The 20,449-nt window shown below is 38.9% G+C and overlaps 1 protein-coding gene across 1 annotated transcript; it reads right to left on the reverse strand.

Annotated features, from left to right (window-relative positions):
* Positions 1 to 14,628: 14,628 nt before the first annotated feature.
* LOC132370166 (olfactory receptor 52M1-like) lies at positions 14,629 to 19,962 on the reverse strand. Its single transcript, XM_059929912.1, is given in 3 exon segments — positions 14,629 to 15,434; positions 15,437 to 15,607; positions 19,959 to 19,962. Coding segments are annotated over 3 exon segments (981 nt in total).
* Positions 19,963 to 20,449: the final 487 nt, after the last annotated feature.

A 20,449-nucleotide genomic window follows, 5' to 3' on the forward strand; every position in this document is an offset into this window, starting at 1 on the left:
GGTATCAGGGTGATGGTGGCCTCATAGAATGAGTTTGGGAGTGTTCCTTCCTCTGCAATTTTTTGGAAGAGTTTGAGAAGGATGGGTGTTAGCTCTTCTCTAAATGTTTGATAGAATTCACCTGTGAAGCCATCTGGTCCTGGACTTTTGTTTGTTGGAAGATTTTTAATCACAGTTTCAATTTCATTACTTGTGATTGGTCTGTTCATATTTTCTATTTCTTCCTGGTTCAGTCTTGGAAGGTTATACCTTTCTAAGAATTTGTCCATTTCTTCCAGGTTGTCCATTTTATTGGCATAAAGTTGCTTGTAGTAGTCTCTTAGGATGCTTTGTATTTCTGCAGTGTCTGTTGTAACTTCTCCTTTTTCATTTCTGATTTTATTGATTTGAGTCCTCTCCCTCTTTTTCTTGATGAGTCTGGCTAATGGTTTATCAATTTTGTTTATCTTCTCAAAGAACCAACTTTTAGTTTTATTGATCTTTGCTATTGTTTTCTTTGTTTCTATTTCATTTATTTCTGCTCTGATCTTTATGATTTCTTTCCTTCTGCTAACTTTGGGTTTTGTTTGTTCTTCTTTCTCTAGTTTCTTTAAGTGTAAGGTTAGATTGTTTACTTGAGCTTTTTCTTGTTTCTTTAGGTAGGCTTGTATAGCTATAAACTTCCCTCTTAGAACTGCTTTTGCTGCATCCCATAAGTTTTGGGTCGTCGTGTTTTCATTGTCATTTGTCTCTAGGTATTTTTTGATTTCCTCCTTGATTTCTTCAGTGATCTCTTGGTTATTTAGTAACGTATTGTTTAGCCTCCATGTGTTTGTCCTTTTTACGTTTTTTTCCCTGTAATTCATTTCTAATCTCATAGCGTTGTGGTCAGAAAAGATGCTTGATATGATTTCAATTTTCTTAAATTTACTGAGGCTTGATTTGTGACCCAAGATGTGATCTATCTTGGAGAATGTTCCGTGCGCACTTGAGAAGAACGTGTAATCTGCTGTTTTTGGATGGAATGTCCGATATATATCAATTAAATCTATCTGGTCTATTGTGTCATTTAAAGCTTCTGTTTCCTTATTTATTTTCATTTTGGATGATCTGTCCATTGGTGTAAGTGAGGTGTTAAAGTCCCCCACTATTATTGTGTTACTGTCGATTTCCTCTTTTATAGCTGTTAGCAGTTGCCTTATGTATTGAGGTGCTCCTATGTTGGGTGCATATATATTTATAATTGTTATATCTTCTTCTTGGATTGATCCCTGGATCATTATGTAGTGTCCTTCCTTGTCTCTTGTAACATTCTTTAATTTAAAGTCTATTTTATCTGATATGAGTATAGCTACTCCAGCTTTCTTTTGATTTCCATTTGCATGGAATATCTTTTTCCATCCCATCACTTTCAGTCTGTATGTGTCCCTAGGTCTAAAGTGGGTCTCTTGTAGACAGCATATATATGGGTCTTGTTTTTGTATCCATTCAGCCAGTCTATGTCTTTTGGTTGGGGCATTTAATCCATTCACGTTTAAGGTAATTATCGATATGTATGTTCCTATGACCATTTTCTTAATTGTTTTGTGTTTGTTTTTGTAGGTCCTTTTCTTCTCTTGTGTTTCCCACTTAGAGAAGTTCCTTTAGCATTTGTTGTAGAGCTGGTTTGGTGGTGCTGAATTCTCTTAGCTTTTGCTTGTCTGTAAAGCTTTTGATTTCTCCATCAAATCTAAATGAGATCCTTGCCGGGTAGAGTAATCTTGGTTGTAGGTTCTTCCCTTTCATCACTTTAAGTATATCATGCCACTCCCTTCTGGCTTGCAGAGTTTCTGCTGAGAAATCAGCTGTTAACCTTATGGGAGTTCCCTTGTATGTTATTTGTCGTTTTTCCCTTGCTGCTTTCAATAACTTTTCTTTGTCTTTAATTTTTGCCACTTTGATTACTATGTGTCTCGGCGTGTTTCTCCTTGGGTTTATCCTGTATGGGACTCTCTGCGCTTCCTGGACTTGGGTGGCTATTTCCTTTCCCATGTTAGGGTAGTTTTCGACTATAATCTCTTCAAATATTTTCTCTGGTCCTTTCTCTCTCTCTTCTCCTTCTGGGACCCCTATAATGCGAATGTTGTTGCGTTTAATGTTGTCCCAGAGGTCTCTTAGGCTGTCTTCATTTCTTTTCATTCTTTTTTCTTTAGTCTGTTCCGCAGCAGTGAATTCCATCATTCTGTCTTCCAGGTCACTTATCCGTTCTTCTGCCTCAGTTATTCTGCTATTGATTCCTTCTAGTGTAGTTTTCATTTCAGTTATTGTATTGGTCATCTCTGTTTGTTTGTTCTTTAATTCTTCTAGGTCTTTGTTAATCATTTCTTGCATCTTCTCAATCTTTGCCTCCATTCTTATTCCAAGGTCCTGGATCATCTTCACTATCATTATTCTGAATTCTTTTTCTGGAAGGTTGCCTATCTCCACTTCATTTAGTTGTTTTTCTGGGGTTTTTTCTTGTTCCTTCATCTGGTACATAGCCCTCTGCCTTTTCATCTTCTCTATCTTTCTGTAACTGTGGTTTTTGGTCCACAGGCTGCAGGATTATAGTTTTTCTTGCTTCTGTTGTCTGCCCTCTGGTGGTTGAGGCTATCTAAGAGGCTTGATGGGAGGCTCTGGTGGTGGGTAGAGCTGACTGTTGCTGTGGCGGTCAGAGCTCAGTAAAACCTTAATCCACTTGACTGTTGATGGGTGGGGCTGGGTTCCCTCCCTGTTGCTGTGGCGGTCAGAGCTCAGTAAAACCTTAATCCACTTGACTGTTGATGGGTGGGGCTGGGTTCCCTCCCTGTTGGCTGTTTTGCCTGAGGCAACCCAACACTGGAGCCTACCCGTGCTCTTTGGTGGGGTTAATGGCAGACTCTGGGAGGGCTCACGCCAAGGAGAACTTCCCAGAACCTCTGCTGCCAGTGTCCTTATCCCCACGGTGAAACAGAGCCACCACTCGCCTCTGCAGGAGACCCCCCAACACCAGCAGGTAGGTCTGGTTCAGTCTCCCCCAGGCTCACTGCTCCTTCCCCTGGGTCCTGATGCACACATTACTTTGTGTGTGCCCTCCAAGAGTGGGGTCTCTGTTTCCCCCAGTCCCGTCAAAGTCCTGCAATCCAATTCCCACTAGGCTTCAAAGTCTGATTCTCTAGGAATTCCTCCTCCCGTTGCCTGACCCCCAGGTTGGGAAGCCTGACGTGGGGCTCAGAACCTTTACTCCAGTGGGTGGACTTCTGTGGTATAAGTGTTCGCCAGTCTGTGAGTCACCCACCCAGCAGTTACGGGGTTTGATTTTACTCTGCTTGCGCCCCTCCTACCGTCTCACTGTGGCTTCTCCTCTGTCCTTGGACGTGGGGTATCCTCCTTGGTGAAGTCCAGGGTCTTCCTGTCAATGATGGTCCAGCAGTCAGTTGTGATTCTGGTGCTCTCGCAAGAGGGAGTGACAGCACGTCCTTCTACTCCGCCATCTTGGTTAATCTCCGACATCCTTGTCTTGTTCCTGAACTTAGAGGAAATTCTTTCAGTTTTTCACCATTGAGTATGATGTTAGCTGTAGGTTTGTCATATATGGCCTTTATTATGTTGAGGTAGGTTCCATCTATGCCCAATTTCTGGAGAGTTTATTATTATTATTATTATAAATGGGTGTTCAATTTTGTCAAATGCTTTTTCTGCATCTCATGAGATGATCATATGGTTTTTATTCTTCAGTTTGTTAATGTGGTATATCACGCTGATTGATTTGTGGATTTGAAGAATGCTTACATCCCTGGGATAAATCCCACTTGATCATGGTGTATGATCCCTTTAATGTATTGTTGGATTCTGTTTGCTCGTATTTTGTTGAGGATTTTAGCATCTATGTTCATTAGTGATACTGGCCTGTAATTTTCTTTTTTTGTGGTATCATTGTCTGGTTTTGGTATCAGGGTGATGATGGCTTTGTAGAATGAGTTTGGGAGTGTTCCTTCCTCTGCAATTTTTTGAAATACCTTTAGAAGGATAGGTGTTAGCTCTTCTCTAAATGTTTGATAGAATTTGCCTGTGAAGACATCTGGTATTGGACTTTCGTTTGCTGGGAGTTTTTAAATCAGTTTCAATTTCAGTACTGTGCCCGGTCTGTTCATATTTTATATTTAATTCCTGGTTCAGTCTTGGAAGGTTGTACATTTCTCAGAATTTGTCCATTTCTTCCAGGTTGTCCATTTTATTGGCATACAGTTGCATATAGTAGTCTCTTATGATCCTTTGGATTTCTGTGCTGTCTGTTGTAACTTCTTTTTTGTTTTTAATCTTATTGATTTTAACCCTCTCCTTTTTTTTCTTCATGAGTCTGGCTAAAGGTTTATCAATGCTGTTTATCTTTTCAAAGAACCTGGTTTTAGCGTCATTGATCTTTTCTATTGTTTTCTTCGTCTCTATTTCTGCTCCGATTTTTATGATTTCTTTCCTTCTACTCACTTTGGGTTTTCTTTGTTCTTCTTTCTCTAGTTGCTTTAGGTGTAAGGTTAGGTTGTTTGAGATTTTTCTTGTTTCCTGAGGTAAAATTGTATTGCTATAAAATTCTGTCTTAGAACTGCTTTTGCTGCATCCCATAGGTTTTGGATTGTTGTGTTTTTGTTTTCCTTTCTCTGAAAGTATTTTCTGATTTCCTCATTGATTTCTTCAGTGATACATTGGTTGTTTAGCAACACTGTTTAACCTTCAAGTAGTTGCGGTTTTTTGCAGTTTTTTCTTGTAGTTGATTTCTAATCTCATAGTGTTGTTGTCAGAAAAGATGCTTGATATGATTTCAATTTTCTTAAATTTACTGAGGCTCGCTTTGTGGCCCAACCTGTGATCTATCCAGGAGAATGTTCCATGTACACTTGAGAAGATTGTGTATTCTGCTGCTTTCAGATGGAATGCCCTATAAATATCAAGTAAGTCCATCTGGTCTAATGTGTCATTTAAGGCCTGTGTTTCCTTATTGATTTTTCTGTCTTGATGATCTGTCCATCGATGAAAGTGGTGTGTTAAAGTCCCCACTATTATTGTGTTACTGTCAATTTCTCCTTTATGGCTGTTAGTATTTGCCTTATATATTGAGGTGCTTCTATGTTAGGTGCATATATATTTATAGTTGTTATGTCTTCTTGGATTTATCCCATGATCATTATGCAGAGTCCTTCTTTGTCTCTTGTAACATTCTTTTTTTTTATACTAATATAATGATGCCATAGCATCCACTGACAGCACAATCATTGTTTCATTCTGAGCATTTTGAGAAAGAATCCCTATTTTTCAGGCTTGTACCTCAGCCACATATCTTTAATTGACTGAAGTGTGGAGTAAAACTTACAAGATAGATGTGAAACAGTTTACTGTTTTGTTGTGTCAGGCATGAATACTTTTTTTATTTTATTATTATTTTTATGAACCACTTTATTGAGATAATATATCACACAATTCTCCCATTTAAAGTACACAATTCAATGGTTTTTAGTATATTCACAGACTTGTGCAACCAACACCAGAACCAATTTTAGAACATTTTCATCAACACAAGAAATAATCCCACCCCCCCATAAGCAGTCATTCCTCTATTATTAAAGTCCCCCTCTATTATTGTGTTACTGTCGATTTCCTCTTTTACAGCTGTTAGCAGTTGCCTTATGTATTGAGGTGCTCTTATGTTGGGTGCATATATAATTGTTATATCTTCTTCTTGGATTGATCCCTTGATCATTATGTAGTGTCCTTCCTTGTCTCTTGTAACATTCTTTATTTTAAAGTTTATTTTGTCTGAGATGAGAATTGTTACTCCAGCTTTCTTTTGATTTCCATTTGCATGGAATATCTTTTCCATTCCCTCACTTTCAGTCTGTATGTGTCCCTAGATCTGAAGTGGGTCTCCTGTAGACAGTATATATATGGGTCTTGTTTTGTATCCATTCAGCCAGCCTATGTCTTTTGGTTGGAGAATTTAATCTGTTTACATTTAAGGTAATTAGCAATAGGTATGTTGCCATTTTAATTGTTTTGGGTAGGTCTTTGGGTTTTAATTGTTTTTGTAGGTCTTCTTCTTCTCTTCCTCTTTTGTTCTCTTGTGATTTGATACCTAACTTTAGTGTTGTGTTTGGTTTGCTTTCTCTTTTGTGTGTGTTTCTATTGTAGATTTTAAGTTTGTGGTTACCATGAGGCTTTGATATAGCAGTCTATATATAAACAAGATTGTTTTAACTTGCTGGTCTTTTAATTTCAAATGCATTTCCAATATCATGCATTTGTACTCTCCTCACAATTGCTGGTTTTGATATCATATTTGTGTGTGGATTGTTTCATACCTTTCCTGTATGTTTGCCTTTACTGGTGAACTTTTCCACTCTTAATTTCCTTGTTTCTAGTTGTGGCCATTTCTTTTCTGCCTGGAGAAGTTCCTTTAGTATTTTTGTAAAGCTGGTATGGTGGTGCTGAATCCTCTGCTTGTCTGTAAAGCTTATGATTTCTCCATCGAGTTTGAACAAGAGCTATGCTGGGTAGAGTATTCTTGGTTGTAGGTTTTCCCCTTTCATCATTTTAAATATATCTTGCCACTCCCTTATGGCCTGCAGAGTTTCTGCTGAAAAATCAGATGATAACCTTATGGGGATTCCTTTGTATGTTATTTGTTGCTTTTCCCTTTTTGCTTTCAATATTTTCTTTGTCTTTAATTTTTGTCAATTTGATTAATATGTGTGTTGGCTTCTTCCTCCTTGGGTTTATCCTGTATGGGACTCTCTGTGCTTCCTGGACTTGAGTTAATGTTTCCCATGTTAGGGAAGTTTTCAGCTATTTATTATCTCTTCAAATATTTTCTCAGGCCCTCTCTCTTTTCTCCTTCTGGGATCCTTATAATGAGAATGTTGGTGCATTTAATGTTGTTCCAGAGTTCTCTGAGACTGTCCTCATTCCTTTTTATTCTTTTTTCCTTATTCCGTTCTGTGGCAGTGATTTCCACCACTCTATCTTCCAGCTCACTTATTCATTCTTCTGCCTCAGTTATTGACCTGCCCCCATTTCTTTTTAAAAGTTTGTTATTAGTGTATAGAAATGCAACAGATTTTTTAAAATTATAGTTGATTTATACTGTTAGTTTCAGGTGTACAGCATAGTGATTCAGTAGTTTTGCAGATAATACTCCATTATAGGTTATTACAAGACAATGGCTATAATTCCCTGTGCTATACAATATATCCTTGTTGCTTTTCTATTTTATAAATAGTAGTTTGTATCTCATACCCAAATTTGTCCCTCCACCTTCCCTTTCCCCTTTGGTTACCACAAATTTGTGTTCTATATCTATGGGTCTGTTTGTTTTGCATATATATTCATTTGTATTAATTTTAGGTTCCATATATAAGTGATATTATACAGTATTTATCATTCTCAGCCTGACTTATTTCACTGAGCATAATATTCTCTAGGTCCATCCACATTGCTGCAAATGGCAGTATTTTATTTATGGCTGAGTAATACTCATATATATACACAACATATATATATAGTACATACCAGTCATAGTGCATACCAGTGCATCCAGAACCTCCCATGTTACCCCTTTAGCAGGACATAGAATTCTTGGCTTTTAAATTCAAAAGCTTTGAGCCAAAAAGATGACAAAAAACGTATAAGGGTATCTGACCTGGCAGAACAGATTTCTGTTCCTGGTTTCAGATTAGATTAGGCACAAAGACAATCTGTGCCTGGTGGGAGGAAGAACACTAGTTGGGACCATACCTTCTCCTTCTTAAGCTGAGGCTCCCAAGACTCCAAGTGGTGTGAAAGCAGATCGTAAGCACTCCTGGGGCAGAGATGAAATAAATAAGTTGGCTGACAGAGAGAATAAAAGTGGTCACTTTGGCCAGTTTGCAGAGGGTGCTGCAGCTGGGACAAAGGGATGAGCATGAGAAAGATAGAGTGGACAGTCTCTGCCAGGGTCCTGTGGGGACGTGACTGCAATCTCAGTGGATCAACTGTACCAGAGATTCTGGTAGGAAGAGGTCATGTACCACAAGCCACAGTGTGAAAAAATACCATAATTATAGCACAAGATGTATATGGGTTCGAGGCCAGCCAAGAAAAGGAAGCAGGAGATAGTTGTCTCCCATATGACTGCCATGGTGGCAGTCTTGTAAGAACCCACCCACCCCCTACTGCAGTTTTAAATCTAACACAAGGAAGAGGGTAATGTAAAAACTCCTGGGGGAGTTTTTAAAACTGTATCAGCCTAAATTAAGGATTTCTTAATCAATTCCAATTTATAAAGTTGATTGGATTTGGTTGGAAATGCTATCTTGTATAACGTAATTTTTACTCTAAGCCCCATTGTGGATGGATGATGCAGGGGAAAAAAAAGAAGGAAATGACATTTTGCACAACTGAGTTTGTGAGTATAAATTTTTTACTTGTTATACAAGGAAATATTTAGAGGTATTTAGCCTTTTACCGTCACAAGACTAATTAGGTGGGTGTCAATAGTTAAAAAGCCTCAGGTGTACATGAGTGGGTACCAGGCAGCCAAAGAGAACAGAGGAAAGCTGAGTGTGTTTATATAACTAATTTTCTGTAGAGAAGCAAAGAACAGAGAGTGTTTTCTAGAGCTGAGGCTAGTACACTTATGAGTGAGGCACAAGTGCAGACATTCTTTGGCTTTTCAAGGAACTTGTTCCAGTTACTCTTCCTGACTTATTACCCTTCCCATGGGCCTTTCAGTGCATGATAAAAGACTGTTTTCAAAAGACAAGTTGTGTTTCATGTGCCAGGGATTATGCAGACATTTGATTCATTATCTCATTATATCCTTATAATTAACCCATGAGGAGCTACTATTGTTACTTCCATTTTTAAGAGGAGGAGACTGGAGGAAACTTACACAAGCCTCTTAGATAGCCTCATCCACCAGAGGGCAGACAGCAGAAGCAAGAAGTACTACAATCCTGCAGCCTGTGGAACAAAAACCACATTCACAGAAAGATGATAGACAAGATGAAAAGGCAGAGGGCTATGTCCCAGATGAAGGAACAAGATAAAACCCCAGAAAAACAACTAAATGAAGTGGAGATAGGCAACCTTCCAGAAAAAGAATTCAGAATAATGATAGTGAAGATGATCCAGGACCTTGGAAAAACAATGGAGGCAAAGATCAAGAACATGCAAGAAATGTTTAACAAAGACCTAGAAGAATTAAAGAACAAACAAAAACAGAGATGAACAATACAATAACTGAAATGAAAACTACACTAGAAGGAATCAATAGCAGAATAACTGAGGTAGAAGAACGGATAAGTGACCTGGAAGACAGAAGGGTGGAATTCACTGCTGTGGAACAGAATAAAGAAAAAAGAATGAAAAGAAATGAAGACAGCCTAAGAGACCTATGGGACAACATTAAACGCAACAACATTCGCATTATAGGGGTCCCAGAAGGAGAAGAGAGAGAGAAAGGACCAGAGAAAATATTTGAAGAGATTATAGTCGAAAACTTCCCTAACATGGGAAAGGAAATAGCCACCCAAGTCCAGGAAGCACAGCAAATCCCATACAGGATGAACCCAAGGAGAAACACATCGAGACACACAGTAATCAAATTGGCAAAAATTAAAGACAAAGAAAAATTATTGAAAGCAGCAAGGGAAAAACGAAAAATAACATACAAGGGAACTCCCATAAGGTTAACAGCTGACTTCTCAGCAGAAATTCTACAATCCAGAAGGGAGTGGTATGATATACTTAAAGTGATGAAAGGGAAGAACCTACAAGCAAGATTACTCTACCTGGCAAGGATCTCATTCAGATTCGATGGAGAAATCAAAAGCTTTACAGACAAGCAAAAGCTAAGAGAATTCAGCACCACCAAATCAGCTCTACAACAAATGCTAAAGGAACTTCTCTAAGTGGGAAACACAAGAGAAGAAAAGGACCTACAAAAACAAATCCAAAACAATTAAGAAAATGATCATTGGAACATACATAACGATAATTACCTTAAATGTGAATGGATTAAATGCTCCAACCAAAAGACACAGGCTTGCTGAATGGATACAAAAATGAGACCCATATATATGCTGTCTACAAGAGACCCACTTCACACCTAGGGACACATACAGACTGAAAGTGAGGGGATGGAAAAGATATTCCATGCAAATGGAAATCAAAAGAAAGCTGGAGTAGCTATACTCATATCAGATAAAATAGACTTTAAAATAAAGAATGTTACAAGAGACAAGGAAGGACACTACATAATGCTCAAGGGATCAATCCAAGAAGAAGATATAACAATTATAAATATATATGCACCCAACATAGGAGCACCTCAATACATAAGGCAACTGCTAACAGCTATAAAAGAGGAAATCGACAGTAACACAATAATAGTGGGAGACTTTAACACCTCACTTACACCAATGGACAGATCATCCAAAATGAAAATAAATAAGGAAACAGAAGCTTTAAGTGACACAATAGACCAGATAAATTTAATTGATATTTATAGGACATTCCATCCCAAAACAGCAGATTACAATTTCTTCTCAAGTGCACATGGAACATTCTCCAGGATAGATCACATCTTGGGTCACAAATCAAGCCTCAGTAAATTTAAGAAAATTGAAATCATATCAAGCATCTTTTCTGACCACGTTATGAGATTAGAAATGAATTACAGGGAAAGAAACATAAAAAACACAGACACATGGAGGCTAAACAATATGTTATTAAATAACCAAGAGATCACTGAAGAAATCAAAGAGGAAATCAAAAAATACCTAGAGCCAAATGACAATGAAAACACAACGATCCAAAACCTATAGGATGCAGCAAAAGCAGTTCTAAGAGGGAAGTTTACAGCTATACAAGCCTACCTCAAGAAACAAGAAACATCTAAAATCAACAATCTAACCTTACACCTAAAGGAACTAGAGAAAGAAGAACAAACAAAACCCAAAGTTAGCAGAAGGAAAGAAATCATAAAGATAGAGCAGAAGTAAATGAAATAGAAACAAAGAAAACAATAGCAAAGATCAATAAAACTAAAAGCTGGTTCTTTGAGAAGATAAACAAAATTGAGAAACCATTAGCCAGACTCATCAAGAAAAAGAGGGAGAGGACTCAAATCAGTAAAATTAGAAATGAGAAAGGAGAAGTTACAACAGACACCGCAGAATTACAAAGCATCCTGAGAGACTACTACAAGCAACTCTATGACAATAAAATGGACAACCTGGAAGAAATGGACAAATTCTTATAAAGGTATAACCTTCCAAGACTGAATCAGGAAGAAATAGAAAATATGAACAGATCAATCACAAGTAATGAAATTGAAACTGTGATTAAAAATCTTCCAACAAACAAAAGTGCAGGACCAGATGGCTTCACAGGTGAATTCTATCAAACATTTAGAGAAGAGCTAACACCCATCCTTCTCAAACTCTTCCAAAAAATTGCAGAGGAAGGAACACTCCCAAACTCATTCTATGAGGCCACCATCACCCTGATATCCAATCCAGACAAAGATACTACAAAAAAAGAAAATTACAGACCAATATCACTGATGAACATAGATGCAAAAATCTTCAACAAAATACTAGCAAACAGAATCCAAGAACGCATTAAAAGGGTCATACACCATGATCAAGTGGGATTTATCCCAGGGATGCAAGGATTCTTCAATATATGGAAATCAATCAATGTGATACACCCCACATTAACAAATTGAAGAATAAAAACCATAAAAGAAAATTAAGAGGAGGAGACTGAAGCTTAGATTGTGCAACACGTCCAAAGTCTGAAAATTACTGGTTCAGATCCATCTCTGCCCTTTATTCTAAGTCCAGAGCCCAAGTTAACTACCTGTGCCACATGATCCTTTAATAACTATAATGATTCCTCCTCCCTTAACTGTTCCCTAGTCTTCATTTTTTTCCATGAAGACTTGCAGACTCAAAAGGCGATGATGAGGACTTCCCTAGTGGTGTAGTGGTTAAGAATCTGCCTACCAGTGCAGGGGACACGGGTTCGAGCCCTGGTCCAGGAAAATCCCACATGCCTCAGAGCAACTAAGCCCACGTGCCACAACTACTGAGCCTGTGCTCTAGAGCCTGTGAGCCACAACTACTGAGCCCGCGTGCCTAGAGCTCGTGCTCTGCAAAAGAGAAGCCACTGCAATGAGAAGGTCGTGCACCGCAATGAAGAGTAGCCTCCACTTGTCGCAACTAGAGAAAGCCCATGCACAGCAACGAAGACCCAATGCAGCCAAAAAGAAATTTATTAAAAAAAAAAAAAAAAGGTGATGATGATAGTGTCCTTTACTTCCACCCTGAGTATGGGTAACAGAAAAGAAAAAGGTATCTGTGTGAAGGAGAAACAAGGTGTTGGCTTTGAATAAGATGGATATTCAGTTATTGGACCTATTTGTCACATCCTCATATTGCATTCACCAGGGTATCTTCCCTCTTATCCTGTTCACCATGAAAGGGCTCAGCCATGACTATAGTTCACAAGGGGATTAAATGCTCTACTATATGATCTATAATTTAGCTCATATCCTGAGTCTGATAGGCCTGGGTGTTGTCATGTTTGGTTGTCCCTGGATGGAGCAGGAGCACACATACAGGTAATATTTTTCTTGTTTTTCCTATACAGTATTGAATGACTGACTGGAGATAAAGAAACTGGAGATTATTGGTATTTGTTCTTGATCTACAGAAAAACTAACAGGTCATCTATAGAGGAACCCCTTACTGTGGCATTTCGGGGGATATTCGGCTAGAAAGTTCTTAGTACTAATCCTCTTGAATTCAATTAAGTCCAGATTAAGAACCATGGATCTCCATACACACACTCTGCTTTACATAGTATAAATGGACTTTCAGCTAATGTCAAAGAGTTATCCCATGACAAAGGTTCTTTGTCATTTCCCTCACAGCACTGGTGCCACTGATAGACATGAACATCATTTTTCTTCATTTTCTCCAAAGCACAAGTTATGGTCAGGAGATAACTCTGTAAAATTAGCTTCTAACTCTGGTGATTTTATGGTATCTTTTCATCAACTCCTAATAAAATCTAGCAGATACATTACATTTGGCATTTAAATTATGTTCATAGAACACAATGTTTCCCCAATAAATGACTTAGGTTTGGTACTGAACTCCAGGACCCTTGATAAGGAGATGGGGAAATAAGTACCCTTCACCCCAAAACAATGGGAAAAAATTAATAAATGTTACCCATCCAACCTTAGGCTTAGGCATAGTATTCTGAGGAAATAGAAATTTAGACCTGGCTTAGGGGCGTTAAGCCAAACTTTAGAAAAAAGTTTCTGATATTTTAAGTCCTTCATTTTTTTGTTGATGATATATGAGGTTTAAATTTTAGCTCTGGTTTAATCATTGGCTTCTTTAGATTATACGTTCAAATGCGAAGTTGATTCCTTTTAAGCCTAAGGTAAGTCACCTTAGCTTTTAAATTTTTGTAATGGTTTGTAAATTGAGGAGGCTAAATGAGCATTTTCAATTTAAGGTCTGAAACATTTTACAACTAAAATGGACATACTGTAATTGAGTGTGATTGCTTCATTCCGTTTTTTTCATGCATTATCACGAAATTTCTATAGGTTTCTAGCCTGAAGTAGTCATCTCATTATGGAACTTCTATGATCAATAAATAACAAAAGTTCATACATTTATTTTGATAATTTGTCCCTAAGAATTCTCCAAAGAGATCTAAAGTTATATAAAGTTTGCATCTACCACTGGGAATATATTTATTCTCATCACCGTTACTCAGTTCTCTACCCAACCTCTTTCATGTCAATAACCACACTCTTACCTTCTTGCTTCTGTCATTTTACTTCAGTTTGGCTGCTGTCCTTCATGTAGGCCATTTCAGGGTCTCCAAAATGGAATCTCCTAATGTCCTTCTGTCTCCTCCTCCCCACTCATAGTTAATTTTATTATGAGGAGATGTGGGATACTGCATTTCCATTTATCTATTTAAATAGGAGAATGACCTGGCTTGAGGACTTTAACTCCTGTGAGTAGTAGAGTCCCATTCCAAGTCTCATTATATTAAGGTTTCTCACATTCATATTGCCTCCATTCTCAACAAAAGACCTTTTATGGGGCAAGTGAAAAGGATTGGAAAAGCTTGCCAACACATTTTAATTTTTCCAGACCTTTACGAACAGAATTTGTAAACCATTTTCAAGAAGGTGTTAAATTATAATTTTACCTTCTAGAAATTGTGCAAAACACTCTCTCCAAAGAGAAACCAGAAATCCTTCACCAAAAAAGTCAAAGATATAAGCGATCCTACTTCTGTGGTCTGTATGCTTGTGTCTATTGTGCTTAATTTTATGAAGTCAAATAGTAAAAGGAATATTGTACAAAAACTCAAGCCCTGATTTCCTCTTTCAAATATTTCAGATATTCCCGTTTCCACTTTCAGGAAATCCATGGTCAAACAGAATATATTCTAATATTCCTCTTTGACCCTTTTCTCCATAACTCAGGTAAGACTTGGTTGCATGGGTCTTATTTCATTGGTTTCCCTGGTCAGAGCCTTTTCCTGCCATCACTAAATATCTGTCTCATAGATTCAGAACAGTCACTTGGGTTGAGCCCCTGACTTAAGAATGTGGAGAGGTCTCTCTCGAATTTGTTTAGTGTGAACAGCATAGACAATTGGGTTGAGGATGGGTGGAATGAAGAGGTAAAATTTGGCCAAAAGGATATGGATATGGGGAGGGACATAGTGGCCAAAGCAGTGAGTGAGAGAGGAAACAGCAATGGGGATATAGAAGACAAGGATAGCACAAATATGAGAACTGCATGTTCCTAGGGTTTGAAGCCTAGCCTCAGGGGTGGCCAACCCCATTACAGCCCTAAAAATCATCACATAGGAGGCAGTGATGGCTAATGAATCCAGGATCAATACCAGGAAGCCAATTCCCATTCCATATAAGTTGTTGACTGTTGTGTCACTACATGCCAAGGTGACCACGGCCATGTACTCACAGTAGGAGTGGGCAATGATTTGGGTCCGGTAAAGGGGCAGCCTCAGGAGAATCATCAGGGACAGGGGTCCAATGTAGAGTACTCCATGGAGGAGGGCAGCCAGGCCCAAACGTCCTACCACTGCATGGGTGAGCATTGAGGTGTGGCATAGTGGGTCACAAATGGCCACATAGTGATCAAAAGCCATGGCAAGGAAGATGCCTGACTCTACCGTGATGAAGCAGTGGATAAAGAACATTTGGGTCAAGCAAGTATCTAGGTCAATGTGACAGGCACCAAACCAGAAGATGGTTAGCAGTTTGGGCATGGTAGAGGTTGACAGGACCAAGTCAATGACAGCCAACATGCACAGGAAGAAGTACATGGGCTGGTGCAGGCTGCGCTCCAACTTTACCCGGCCAGGATGGTCACATTCCCCACCACAGCCACCAGGTACATGGAGCTAAAGGGGATGGAGAGCCAGATGTGCAGGGACTCCAGCCCTGGGATGTCAGTAAGCCAGAAAGAAGTAGGCACCAAGCAGGCATTATTAGCAAGCAGACATGAACATGTTTGAGGGTTTAGAGTAGCTAGGGGACAGGAGCTCTTAGTTTTAGATTTTTACTGCTATGACAGATATTGCCCCTGGAAACTGTAGACTACTGGAATCTTATTTCCATCCTGGCGGAACCTATAATAAAGAAGAATTCTGAACGTCTACTTGAAAATTGACATGTATTTTATAAAAGACTTTGCATGAAAACACCCACTGGTAAATGTAGAAACAGGTATGCTTAACATTTCTACTGCTAAATTGCTCTCTTCCATTTCCTTTAGGAAATATTTCCCAAAGCGGAATTACTGGATCAAAGGGGATGAACAAGTTTGGGGACTTCTACACTGGAAAACACAAAGTTCTACGTGCAATGATTAAATGTAAGTCCATGTGTTTAGCCTAGTGCCTGCATATGCTTCTCTTTGTTGTATAAAGAGTAACATCAATAACAATGATTAGCTATTTGCAATTCATGATTTTATAGTGAAAATTTAGAATCAATGCGTTCAAAAGTAAAGCATTATTCAATGAATTAGATTTATTATAATATTTTTAAAGCTATGTATTACCTGGTAAAACGTTTACGTCATATTACACTAAGTGAGGGAATGGCAGAAAGCAGATTAAAGTATTGATACGGTATGATTTCATTAAAATATGTGTTTCTTATAGGAATATACCTTGGATGTAAAAGCACATTCTTTTAATTTTCTTTCTTTTGTGTATGGGTATATTCTGTTTTTGAAGAATAGTGAAAAGCTTTAAAAGTCTTACAGAATCATCAAAACCCAATCAAAAACATAACGGGACAACTTACTAAGGGGACAATTTACTAAGGAAAATATATTAGTGAGGTACAATTCCCTTTTCTTTAATAGCTTAATAATGGTTTGGTCAGACTGATGAATCTAATTGACTTCTTTAAAAGATACCTGGCACAGGACCTAATTTTTCAAAGGAAAATATCTCATTTAAGGTTGCCCAGATTTCATGGTTAGAAAGATGAAGAACAGATAGAGTCAACCATCCTAAGGAACATTAAGGACAGAGTCTATTAAACTTTCTGAGAATCTGGGCATCATCTATAATTTGAGATAGGTAAAAGATGAGGTGCATCTTTTTATGAGCAAATCTCACTGGACATTTGCCCATTATCTGATCACAGTGATTAAAAGAAAAATGTACTGACAGAAAACAGTCAACAGGACCCTTCTTACTGGCCACATACTTCTTGGTCTCTATTCTTTGAAGAGATAGGGAGATCAGCGCTAAACCACTGTCCATTACTTGTAAAAGCCTGGTCCACTTCTTGCTCTTTTGCCCTTCAGGTGCCTCTAAGACTCTAGCAATGGCTCCTACTGCTACACATCTTCAGGGTTCAGAAGCTGAGGGCACAGGGTATAATTTGGGTCTTGTCCTGTCTTAGGCTTGCCCTCCTCATGTTTCCCATTAGAATCTCAGATTCAACAAGTCAGACTCCCCATACTCATGTCATGGTAACATGGTGACTTTCTTCACATGGCTACATTTTTGCAGAGAGGTCTCACCACTTTCTTGGTTTTCTTACCCAGGCATCAAGTTCCATCCCAGACCATCTCTCCTCTACAAAGCCTTCTTTTATATCTCTATACCAGAGTGGATGGGTACATAGTCACTGAATTCCCCCCAACTAAAGTCCATGCACATTTCAAATTATTCATATCTAAAATATAAATAGAAGTTACATTTTCATAGCAAATAAGCATAAGAAATGCCCCTATGTAACCTCATGGATTTGTAATTCAGGCTCCAACACACAATGTTAGGTTTTTTGAGTTTACTTACTTCTGGGTCAGGTATTGACTAGGTATTGAAAAAAAAGATTGAAGTTCTGTGAACTTTAAAATCGTTCACAGATGTTCTTTTATATTAACTCTGACTTTAGCAATTCTGTGAATTGAGTACTTGAATATGCCAATAAGTGATACCATGTGTGAAACTACTTCCTCAGGGATCAAATGTAAAGATTCTGTGAATCTATTGGATAAGAAAAGTAAAGGGGGCTTCCCTGGTGGCGCAGTGGTTGAGAATCTGCCTGCCAATGCAGGGGACATGGGTTCGAGCCCTGGTCTGGGAAGATCCCACATGCCGTGGAGCAGCTGGGCCCGTGAGCCACAATTACTGAGCCTGCGCGTCCGGAGCCTGTGCTCCGCAACAAGAGAGGCCGCGATAGTGAGAGGCCTGCGCACCGTGATGAAGAGTGGCCCCCCTTGCCACAAATAGAGAAAGCCCTCGCACAGAAACGAAGACCCAACACAGCCATAAATAAATAGATAAATAAATAAAGCATGACACAAATTAAGCAATGTGAATACCATCAAGCTTTCATCATCATTAAAAAAAAAAAAAAAAAAAAAAAAAAAAAGAAAAGAAAAGGATGGGAGATAGATAGTACCACAGTAGCAGCTTAGGGTATCAGCTTTACCATCTGACAAAACCAGATTTCCCATCCAGACCATCTTACCCTATGTTTGGGTAAATTGCCTAAACTCTTGAAGTCTCAGTCTTTTTCTTATTAAAAATGGGGAGACTATCAACTGCAAAGGGTAAGGATAAAGAACAAATGAAGTGTGAGGCTCTTGGCATATGGCATCAGCTTCTTTTACCCAGATTCTTACTGTTCACTATGGGGTGGGGAGTAGAGCAGAAATTTACATCCTGCAAATTGGAATAGTTTCCTTTGTTTCACTGTCATGTGGGACATCTTTGAAGATTCCTCAAAAGTCCAGGAATTGTAGAGATGAGACAGGGATTTATTGGGAACACTGGTCAATACACAATTTTATCTCATAAAAGGGAGAATATCTGAAGTGTTCTCTGAAGATACTGTGATAGGTCCCTTTATGGTTTAGGATGGTGGTCTAATTACTCAAAGTCAGGGAAGGTCAAAGTATCTCATCATAAAAGAATCAATGTTCATGCGATGGACTTAAAACCAGATTTCTAACTTTGATTTGTGCCAGACCCAGTTTAGTCAATGAAATTGTAACTGAGTTTTAGGCTGGGACAAAGAATATGAGCATATGAATAAAAATCCACCAAGTTTTTTTTTTTTTTTTTTTTTTTTAGAATGAACATTTTTTTTTTTTAACGTGATAATCCATTTATTTATTTATTTATTTATGGCTGTGTTGGGTCTTCATTTCTGTGCGAGGGCTCTCTCCAGTTATGGCAAGTGGGGACCACTCTTCATCGCAGTGCGCCGGCCTCTCACTATCACGGCCTCTCTTGTTGTGGAGCACAAGCTCCAGATGCGCAGGCTCAGTAATTGTGGCTCACGGGCCCAGTTGCTCCGTGGCATGTGGGATCTTCCCAGACCAGGGCTCGAACCCGTGTCCCCTGCATTGGCAGGCAGACTCTCAACCACTGCGCCACCAGGGAAGCCCAAAAAAATCCACCAAGTTGATAATTGGCATATTAAGTGGTGGTTTGAACTAGGTGTGACACCTAAACTGTGTCACTTTACCTAGAACATTCTAGAGAAACATTTTCAGTATCAGTCCACATAAGGGCATCCTTACCTGAACACGGGAGACATGCCTGCAAGTCCTGGAAGAGGCATCCTCATGGTGGGTCTGAAGCTCCTGATAGAGATGTTTTGTTGTGGTGAAATAAACATGGATTAGAAGCAAGACAAACTTAGTTCAAATATGAACTCTACTGTTTCTGGCTCTGTGACTTAGAAAACAAAGGCAGAGAGATTACACTGCCTGTTTGCCAGTCTGTGAAATGAAGGGAGTAACAGCTGCCTTAGAGTTGCATCATGTATTAAAATGAACTGTTTATAAATGTGTGTATGCGCACACACAGAAGGTGAAATATTAGAATGCCTGGGCTCTGGAACAGGCACTGTATTCCCTCCTTACCTACTCCTCCCCTCTGTTCTTTGCCCCCTTCCAGAGAACACAGACACAATGCTATTTTCATATGACCTTGGTAACTCCATATCCTTCTTTCCCAATTGTATGAATAGCCTTTTAAACATGGATAAAAATAATTAAAGAGACCTGTTGATGGTGTAAAGATGCAGTTGGGAGAGAAGTTTGCCTGACTGTGGAGCAGAAGACAAGAGGTCCAATCAGGATGGAATGGTCCAATCAGGATGGAATAGTACAATCTTTTCTGTCATGTTCTGATGGGGAGTACTAGGCAACAAATCTTTTTACATTGGGGTTTTGCCTCTTCCTTGATTCATAACCCAGCCCAATTTGTACTCAACTTATTTCCTCTACTTTTGACTAGAATTGTAAAGAAGATAAGCCCTGGATGGATCAAAGACAAATGCAGTTTCTGAAAATTGGAGTCTGATTCCAATAACTTTGTCTCCATCTCTGGAATGTACTTACCCATTTGGACAATGTCCACAGAGCTATTTACAGTAGTCACCTCTTGTCTGGATGCTTTGATGAATTTAGTTCATAGTCAAAGGGAGGCCATGGCTCTGACCTCTTCAATGTTTTCTCCTGTGTCCCCTCTTTATCCTGGTACTGAAAACAACCAGTTGTTTCCCAAGGGTTGCACAGAGACACCTGCATTCTTCCCTCTGGATCTTGAGTTACCCCCCAATGGGAGTAATCTTCCCTCCTTATTCCACTCTACCTCCCAGGACTAGATTATAAGACTTATTCCTACTCTCCTTCTGGGCCTGTTCACTACCCCCAGGTCTCTGACTATTCTCCCCCAAGGCCTGAAGTATTCAAGGACTCTAAGAGTGACATTGGGAGAGAGTTCACAGGAGAAGGGTGGGGGAAAAAATAAACAACAGATACTGGTATGACCAATATGGACACTTTTTTTGGGTTAATCTTTGCTTATATTATTTAAAAAACTTAATATA

Source organism: Balaenoptera ricei, chromosome 8, assembly GCF_028023285.1.
Source record: "Balaenoptera ricei isolate mBalRic1 chromosome 8, mBalRic1.hap2, whole genome shotgun sequence".
Taxonomy (NCBI): domain Eukaryota; kingdom Metazoa; phylum Chordata; class Mammalia; order Artiodactyla; family Balaenopteridae; genus Balaenoptera; species Balaenoptera ricei.